The sequence below is a fragment of the Pistacia vera genome, unplaced genomic scaffold (genome assembly GCF_008641045.1).
Source record: "Pistacia vera cultivar Batoury unplaced genomic scaffold, PisVer_v2 Contig249, whole genome shotgun sequence".
Lineage (NCBI taxonomy): Eukaryota > Viridiplantae > Streptophyta > Magnoliopsida > Sapindales > Anacardiaceae > Pistacia > Pistacia vera.
Window position 1 is genome coordinate 88,167 of NW_022196056.1, and position 10,028 is coordinate 98,194.

At 31.4% G+C, this 10,028-nt stretch overlaps 2 protein-coding genes across 2 annotated transcripts; one reads left to right on the forward strand and one right to left on the reverse strand.

Moving 5' to 3' along the window:
• The first annotated feature begins 509 nt into the window (after positions 1–509).
• On the forward strand, positions 510–1,540 carry LOC116132165 (DTW domain-containing protein 2-like). Its single transcript, XM_031417825.1, has one exon. The coding sequence runs from the start codon at positions 542–544 to the stop codon at positions 1,286–1,288; it is 747 nt and encodes a 248-aa protein (XP_031273685.1). The 5' UTR covers positions 510–541; the 3' UTR covers positions 1,289–1,540.
• Positions 1,541–1,918: 378 nt separating this feature from the next.
• Positions 1,919–2,702, reverse strand: LOC116132119 (nudix hydrolase 1-like). The gene is made up of 2 exons (XM_031417791.1): positions 2,576–2,702; positions 1,919–2,214 (listed from the first exon to the last, which is right to left on the reverse strand). Exons 1-2 carry the CDS (start codon positions 2,700–2,702, stop codon positions 1,919–1,921), a joined length of 423 nt encoding a protein of 140 aa, XP_031273651.1.
• Between the last annotated feature and the right edge of the window lie 7,326 nt (positions 2,703–10,028).

Sequence of the window (10,028 nt, forward strand, 5' to 3'; positions counted from 1 at the left end):
TATGTTTTAAACTTAAGATTATACAAGTTGATGTGCTAACATCATTCAAACAAATGTACAAAAATTACTTTAATTCACTCTTAGATCATATACCATTTATGAACCAACACAATTTTATGGGATTAATGGTAATTAAACCAACAGCAAATAACATTGAAAAAACAAAAACGAAAGGTTTTCTCTTCCATCCAAACTAATACATTTTATGTTCTACATATCAGTTTAAAGCAATTCTAAATTTAACAACACATAAATCTGATGGGTATCTATTAAGTATTAACACGTCAATTATTTTGTCCATCTCTTGTTTAGTTGTTTATGAGGGTGATGTTAAAACTTAAAAGGTTAATCTTTTTAGAATATACCCTTTTGAATTACCAAAATTAATTTCTAACGTACAGGTTTGGACTTCAGCCTTGATACAACACTTTAGGGCTCAAGGGCCTAATTGGCTTAGGCCTAAAGTAAGGACTTGGGCTTTGTCCCCTTACTATAAGGAAACGCAGCGTTTCTTTAAGCCGAAAAACACAGACGCATTCAAATGGAAGCAGAAGCCCCCAGCAGCAGCTCACCACCAGGGCAGCGCCGCCAGATGTGCGGCAACTGCGAGCGTCCAATCGCAGCTTGTCTCTGCCACATCATCCCCATCCCACCCATGACCACCACCACCACAAAATTAATGATCATCCACCACCCACACGAGTCCCACCACAAACTCAACACTGCACGTCTCTTAACTAAGTCCCTCCGCCACGTCACCACCCATCTCTCACGCAAACTCCTCCCTTCTCACATCACCAACCAGTCCAATTCCCCTTCCCCTTCTCCCACCACCACTATCTACCTATTCCCGCCATCCCCTGGCTCGCCTGCCGTCTCTCTATCGGAGCTCAAAGAGTCAATAAATTTGCAAGGGGATAACCGAAATTTACTTTTAATCGTGTTTGATGCCACGTGGAAGCATGCGAAGGAGATGGTGAAGGCGAGTGAAGGGGTTTTGGAGGGTTTAGGAGCGATAAGGGTGTGTTTGGATGTGGATGAGAGTTTAAAAGGTGGGAGTATTTATGATGATGAGTTAGTGTTGAGGAAAGAGCCTTATAAAGGTTGTGTGAGTACGTTGGAGGCGGTGGCTAGGTGTTTGAGAGTGGTGGAAGATGAAGGGGAGGAGATTGAGAGGGTTTTGATTGGGGTTTTGAGAGAGATGGTTAGGTTGCAGGCTGGGTTTTTGAAGCCTGTTAAACCAAGGTCCAAGTTGTTGAAAAAGAGTAAACAGAATGAATTGCAATAGTTTTATGTATTTGTGTTGTTTTCTTTCAGAATTTTGAATCACTCGCCCTGTTGTCTGAATGAATGGCCTCGTATAATATGAAGATTTTTGATAGCTTGAACTAACAGTATTGGAATGTTTTCATAGCTGGACAATTTAATTGATTGAAACCATGCGACATAACTTCGGTTGCCACTGACACTGAGCCAAGAAAGTATTTTGATACCATAATTGACAGGTTATTGTGGCAAGACAGTGCAAGAAGACTCGATGTAATTGCTCTTTCTGATGGAAAAACGAGTGGGAAAAAAATGAAAATGGGTTAAGTTCAATGTTTAGGCAGTAAAATTGGAGATTGAATAAATTCGTTCACACAACAATGGTTATATACCGAGTCTTTCAATTCGAGAAAATGAGTATTTGATTGGATTTTTCACCCTTTTGACTGTCTGCCAGAGTAAATACAATCTGAACTGATAAGTATGAATGGGATCAAAGCAGCCAATTATTCAAAACAGTTATTTTTTAGCACACCATAATCAAGATACAATTAACATTAGGATAAACCATCAAACATATTGGAGGCACTAAATCACATAATCTAATCCCACATAAGAAAGTACCTAAAACTGGAATGTCCCCTCATCAAATCTACTCAGCCGGGAAGGGATTGAACCCACTTTGCACCATTTTCTCTAAAGGCCAAAACAGTGGATTAGGGAGATCTTCCCAGTTATACCAATCCCAACCATAACACTTGTCTGGTTCAAGAGTTTGGGGCACCTGTTGAGGATTATCCAACATTGCCCGCATAAAAATAGTTACATACTGTGCTGGTTTAGGTTCTTTAAAGATGGTGTTAGTTGCGGTTAAGAAGTCCGTTTTCTGGATATCCAACCCAGTTTCCTCTTTCAGTTCTCTCGCTGCACACTCCTCGAAGCTCTCTCCTGGAAATAATTCAGTGGAATAGTTAAGGTATCACTCCACTTGGTAAGAGATTTAAGGCGTAATGAATCTTGTACGCCTCAAAGCTATCAATGGATTCGATTTTAAGGTAGATTTGATTAAGTAAATTAATGGATAGAAAAATATGAATGATATTCGAGAGATTTCAACTCGAAACTATGGGACTACGAGATGTTGTCACATTACCAACCGCTTAACTAAACTTATACGATCAGCCATTAGAGTAAACCTTCATTATGAATTTAATTAATTCTAAAATCAACTCTAACCCTAAACATAAAACATTTTTTTGGGTAAATAACATTTGATGCTAAAAAAAAAAGGATTGAGAGAGAGACTAACCAAATTCGAGATGGCCGCCGGGAAGAGCATAGGTAGAGTCACCGATGGAGGAGCGGCGCCGCCCCAACAGCACTGTTTTCCCACGCAACACGAACACTGCTACGCCTACTCTCGGCACGTTCTCCATACTAAATCAACGAGACAACCCTCCCTGTCTTGGCTGATGCCTTCTTCCTTATTTTGAGGGGGAAGGTGTCGTTCTTTTGCTGTTGCTGGGGCCTTGAGCATTGACTGAATTAAATATTTTTTACGTGGCAAACAGCGTTGGAAGTTGCGGGCCTATTGGTAAAACTTAAAAGCATAGTGACAGCTAAGACACTTTTTTCTTTTCTTTTTCTTTTTTAAGCTCTAAAATTATTTTATTTTGGAGCTCTAAAATTGTCGTCTCTTGGATGTATGGTTTAATGAGATATTTTTAGCTTTAAGATTCATAAATACCCATGCTGATTGTTCGCTATGAATATCCATGCGAGTTGTTTGCCATATAGCACATTTTAAAAGCTCTAGAATTACTCTATTTTAACACATTGGATTGACAACCCAATCAAATTGCTCTATCTTGACACATTTGATTCGTATTTATTACTCCATCTATAATGATTAATTAATTAAAAAATGGGAACAATTTTAATTATATAAGTGCATTGCATTGACATTCTAAAGGTCTAACTATAATAACACCTTATATTTGTGATTGTCATGTGGTTGAATTTTATTGGTGATGATGTAGATAATATTAATTGCTGCATTGATATTCTAAAGTCTAAATAAATAGACATAAAGATTGGATTACATAGGTGCATTGCATTGTTGTATTAATAATTAATAATATTACTAATAGGGGGTGTTTGTCTGAGCTTATGAAAATTAGCTTATAAGCAACATGTGCTTATTTAGCTTATAAGCATTTAAAATTTTAAACAATTACGTGTTTGGTTAAAGTACTTATAAGTGACTAATAAGTAATTGACGTGTTTGGTAAAATGTGGCTTATAAGTACATTTTATTATAAAATGACTAAAAAAGGTACTACATTAAATAAGGGTATACTATGGAATTTTAAAATTAAACAAGAATAATGTGGTAATATACTTGGCCAAACTAGCTTATAAGCAGAGTGCTTATAAGCAAAAAAAAAAAAGTACCTCCCCCCCAACTTATTTTTTTTTTTGCTTATAAGCTCAACTTATAAGTTCAAAAAAATTATAAACAAACAAGTCAGCTTAATTTTAGAGCTTATAAGCTAGTTTGACCAGCTTATAAGCTTAGACAAACACCCCCTATATAGGTGCATTACATTGACATTGTAAAGGTCTAACAATAAAGACATCTTGGATTTGTGATTGTCATGTGATTGAATTTTATTGGTGATGATGTAGACAATATTAATTGTTGCATTGATATTCCAACGTCTAAATAAATAGACATAAAAATTGGATTACATAGGTGCATTGCATTGGTAATAAAAATATATATGTTTATTAATAATTATATATGTGCATTGTATTGACATGGCAAACCTTTCTTCGTATTCAATTTGTATTTAATTGTGTTGACATTCGAAATGTCTAAATAAAAGGGTTATAAAAGGGACGTATGTTCAGTTGTGTATTATTGCAATATGTTAGTTGGTGTCAACAATACGTTTGATCTTTTGTTAATTGTTTATAGGTCATGTTAGTTTGTGTCAATAATACGTCTGTTCTTTATGATTTTATTAATCGATGATTTTTATTTATTTGTATTTTTTTTTTTTTTTTACAAGTCAAAGATTCATGAATTGACATGGAATAAAAGCAGGGTGTCTGATTGACATTGTCAAATGAGTTGTTATTTTGATTCGTTCTTCTAAACTGTAAGCATATCTTCTAACTATTTTAATACGAAATTGTAAATATATCTCCTAACTATTTTAACGGTTATTATTTGATTGAATGATTGTTTTTGTTCGATCAATCTATTTGAATGATTAATTGTGTTAGTCTTGTCAAACGGTAAGTGTATTCCTTAACAATTTTAATATGAAGATTAATTAACTTTTGTTGATTTCGTTTTCAGGTAACAGTTGTTATACAAATGAATAATTGTTCCTTAACAAATCTTAATATGAAGATCGATTAAATTTTGTTATGTTTGTTTTCAAGGAAATATTCATGTACTTTACTAAGATCAAATCGATGATGATTCTATTGTTAGCCGAATTGTGAGTATGTGTCATATCTATATTAGTATAAACAATTCATTTGTGTTGAATATGTTTTCTGTAAAAACATTCGTGTATTTTAATTTGTTATATAAATGATTTATTGTTTATGTCTTGTTGGTGTGCGAGTATATATGTTAAATAAATTAATTTTGGCTGATTTCATTTTCCAATTAATAGGTGTTATTTGAAATATTTCTTCTAAGTCCTAATATGATAATCCCTTAAATTTGGGTTAAGTAAACCATTCATTTTATCATCACACGCGTTTCGGTTTTCACTGATCAATCAATAGTAAATTGATCATAACTTACTCAATAAAAATCCAATTGATAAGAGGATTGAATATTTAGAAACTAGATAGACATGACTTTATTTGATATATTATATACTTAATTTGGATAACTGTAGCCCCCACTGCCGAACCATTCATTTCATCATCACACACATTTCGGCTTCCACTGAACAGTCAGTAGTAAATTGACTATAACTTGCTCAATAAAAATACAATTGATGAGAAGTTTAAATCTTTACAAACTAGATAAACAAAGATTTAATTTGATATATTATATGCTTAATTTGGATAACTTTAGCCCCACTTTCAAACCATTACTTTTATCATCACACACATTTTGGTTTCTCCAGTTTCTTGATTTCTATTGAACAATCAGTAGTAAATTAACCATAACTTGCTCAATAAAAATCCAACCAATGAGCGGTTTAAATAATTAAAAACTAGACAGATAGGTCATTAATTTGATATATCATAAACTTAATTTGGATAATTGTAGATCCACTGACGAACCATTTCTTTTATCATCACATACATTTTGGTTTCCACTGAAGAGTCAGTAGTAATTTGACCATAACTTGCTCAATAAAACTCCAATTGATGAGAGATTTGAATCTTTAGAAACTAGACATACATAAACTTAATTTGATATATTACACGCTTAATTTGGATAACTTTAGTCCCACTGCCGAACCATTCTTTTTATCATCACACTTTGGTTTTCACTGAACAGTCAGTAGTAAGTTGACCATAACTTGCTCAATAAAACTCCAATTGATGAGAGATTTAAATCTTTAGAAACTAGATAAAGAGATTTAATTTGATATATTATACACTTAATTTGGATAAATGTAGCCCCACTTCCAAACTATTTGTTTTATCATCACAAATATTTTGGTTTCCCTTATTTCTCGATTTCTACTGAACAGTCAGTAATAAATTAGTCATAACTTACTCAATAAAAATTAAATTGATGAGAGGTTTGAACATTTAGAAACTAGACAGACAAAACTTTAATTTGATATATTATACGCTTAATTTGGATAATTGTAGCCCTACTGTCGAACCATTTCTTTTATCATCACACACATTTCAGTTTCCCCTGTTTCTCGATTTTCATTAAATAGTCAATTGTAAATTAGCCATAACCTGCTCAATAAAAATCCAATTGATGAGCGGTTTGAATCTTTGGAAACTGGAAAGATTGAGATTTAATTTGATATATTATATGATGAATTAGGATAACTATAGACCTACTGCCGAACCATTCATTTTATCATCACATACATAAAACAAATTCAATTTTAGTGATGACAAAGGAAAACGAATATTGATATGTAATTTTAATTGTGCTTGTTCTATCTCTTTTTGTTGATTTTTTGATTGATTTTGTTGTTTGATTTATAGTTTTACAATTATAGTCTTTCTTTAGGATGCTACCATCAAATGTTTTTTTTGCTATAGGTGGTGGTCAATTCTAATTGCAGCAAATGGATTTATGTCATAGGACATTTATCTTTATGACTTATTCAATGCTTCAATTAAGTTGACTTCACATTATACTGTTGGAGTTGTTATTGCTTTTTATGTGAGTTCTCTTCTCAACATTTTTTTTTTTAATTTATAAAATAATAATGATAAAAATAATTCATTTTTTCTTCTCAACAATCAAAATCAATTTTTTCCTTTTGCTCTACAAGCCTCTTGCTTAAAACTCATATTTTTCAATAAGGTTTCTCTTTCCTTGATTAATTTATAAACTTACCAATAATACCTAGTGGATTATCTTGCAATTTTTTTTTTTTTTTTTTTGCTTTTCTTGATAAAGTTTTAAACTTTGGTAGCAAATGTCAAATGGTAACATATTTGAGAAGAACCATGATGATATAAACTTTGAGTTCAATTTGTGAATATTTTATTTATTGATTTTGAATTATCAATTCAATATAAAATGAACTTCAATATAGAAAATATATATTTAAATCACAAAAAAACCAATAATAATGTAAAAAAAAAAAAATATAATAAACATATATGCACAACGCAACTTGAAAATGAATATAAGTTACAGAAATTACGGAAGGTCAATATAAATTTTGAGTTTAAATAGTTGATCTTAATAATATTCAGGTGATATTAAATATCATACATAATTCATTACAAAATACTGACATCGAATATAAAAGACATGTCTGCAAAAATAATATTAATTGTACAAGGTGATGATCCTGAATATATAATTAGATCATATGATATTTAGATGATCTTCTCAAGTTGGATGAATGATTTAATAACATCTACCTATAATTGATATTAATAATTATATAGATACAATTATGAATTTTATCTTAACACAACTTTGTATATATATACAATTTATATTTACTTTAAAATTTGCATAATTTAACACTTATTATGTCTTAATCTAATTAGTTTATTTTGTTAGAATAAATTTGTTTACAATCTATTTCAAAAACATTGAATAAACATACTCACGCAACGCGCGAGCCCCATGTCTAGTGGTTAGTTAATAAAGAGGTAAATTTATAATTATAAAACTAATTAAAACTAAAGAGATTGAATTAGGCACATAATCACCTATTTTTTTTAACTTTTCAAAATAGAGTAAACCACTTTTTCCCACCCAAGGTTTGCCTTAATAACACTTTTTCACAAAAAAGTTTCAAAATACCACTTTCTCACCCAAAGTTTATATTTCGTTAATACTCAAAATACACTTCACTTTCTCAGTTGGCAATCGATGAGTTACTAGGAGCCAGGGGTAAGAGAGGATTAGGCCGGCGGATCGAATAGTGGTGACCGATTGAATATTCGCCACAGGAATCAGTTGGAAATTAGTTAAGAATAGAAAAATCGTAGCTTTGCGATGGCAAGCAATCGGTGAGAAATCAAGTGTCAGAGTGAAAGGGGTTTTGTAAAGAGGATACGGGAGGTCCAAATGGTGGTGACGGAAATAATTTTCGTCACCGGAATTAGCTTTGGATATTAATAGAATATTAACTTTGGGTGGGAAAGTGTCATTAAGGAAAACCTTGGGAGGGAAAATGTCGCTTACTCTTTAAAATACATAGTAAGAACCACCATTGGGTGGTCGGATGGTAAAAGAGCAAAAGAAGTTCTATGAGCTCCTGAATTCGAGTCTCCTTAGACACTAATAGAGTGGCTATTAGGGCTTTTATCTGATTGATAATTCTAAAGCCTCGAAGAATTAGTTGAGTTGCAAGCATGTTTCCCTGAAGACCCTGATGAGTAAAAAAAAAACATAGCAAAAGTTAGTTTGTTTTTTCAACTTAAGTCTGAATGCAGCCAATGTTAATAAATTAAAATGTTCTATATTTGTCTGTTTTTTAACATGTATTAGACGATAAGATATAAGTCAAAAGTCAAAATATTTTACCTTTATTGAATACAAAAACATCTTAATTAATAATAATTTTTATTTGTTAACAATCCCTCTTTCAAATTTATATGATTCCAATATTTATAAAACCCTCGTACATTATATTATTTTTTTGTCTTTTTTAATTTTTTGTTATGATACATTTTTTAATAGTAAATTAAAACAATATAATAACATACGTAGTTAGCTTTAATTTATATGTAACATTTGTTTTATTTTGATTTCCATAATTTAATAATTTAAAATTGTTTAAAGCTTATAAAAAAATCATATAATATTTAATAAGGGTATATGTGTCAAAAATAATTTTAAGATATTTACGGTACATAAAAGAAAAAATTCAACACTTATAATTAGACGTGGAATAATAAAAAACAAATATATAATTTATACATCTAGACTGATACAATTAACAAATGCATTAAGCTCACATACAAAAACAAGCATAACCTAAGAATGTTTATTTGGTCAATTTTGGATTTTTTTTAAGCATGATACTATATATACTACATTTTTATACAATATTTTTCATATAATATGATGTGACAAAAGATAAATAATTGATTTTAAATTAAAAATAAATTTCACTCAATCATCTTTTATTACATCATGTTATATGAAAATATTATAGGTATAGTATTACTCTTTTTTTAAATAACAAAAATAATTTTCTAATAGTATTGGTAATGTTTTTTGGTCTTAGTCTCGTATCAATTCAAATTTAACTGAAATTATCCCAAAACTTCGATATTATATGTAGAGTAAATGACTTTTTTCCACCCAAGGTTTGCCTTAATAACATTTTTGCCTCCAAGAGTTTTAAAATACCACCTTCTCACCTAAAGTTAATATTCCGCTATTACCCAAAGTCGATTCTGACGATGAAAATTCTCTTAGTCACCACCATTTGAACATCCGATTTCTTCTTTACAAAACCCCTCTCACTTTGCAACTATTTCTCTCCGATTATCGACCATCGCGAAGCTAGAGTTTTTGGTTCTTAATTAATTTTCGACGACGAATATTCAATCGATCACAATGATTTGATCCACCGGCCTCCACTATATAAAACCCCTCTTATATTGGCTTTTGATAACTTGCCGAACGCCGGCTGAAAAAGTAAAGTGTATTTTGGATATTAATAGAATATAAACTTTGGGTGAGAAAGTGGTATTTTGAAATTTATTGGGTGAGAAACTTCTTTAAGCCAAACCTTGGGTGGAAAAAAGTAACACCCAGCCGCATTTGAGAATAAAAAGTAACACCCACTTTGTGAACTTTAACAAACTATCTTTGAGAATTGAATAATGCTTTTTATTCCAAGTTTTCATCTCAGATTTTACCTATCAAATGATATTTTATTGTTTTACCGGTATATATGAATTAAATGATCATGTTGCTATAACTTTTATCTTTGCTTTCGTTTATAGATACCCTCGGCCTCAAATATGGCGAAATGCGTGCAAAATCAGAAAATGGCTCCACAAGAGGCCCAAGAGACCAAAGCTGAAGGCCAGTTGAATCTCATCCCATTATC

Bases quoted from the DNA above. Each gene is read 5' to 3' on its own strand.
- LOC116132165 (XM_031417825.1), top strand. From the start codon at position 542: ATGGAAGCAGAAGCCCCCAGCAGCAGCTCACCACCAGGGCAGCGCCGC.
- LOC116132119 (XM_031417791.1), bottom strand. From the start codon at position 2,702: ATGGAGAACGTGCCGAGAGTAGGCGTAGCAGTGTTCGTGTTGCGTGGG. The intron at 2,215-2,575 runs GTTAGTCTCTCT...AATTATTTCCAG, and splicing joins CGGCGGCCATCTCGAATTTG to GAGAGAGCTTCGAGGAGTGT.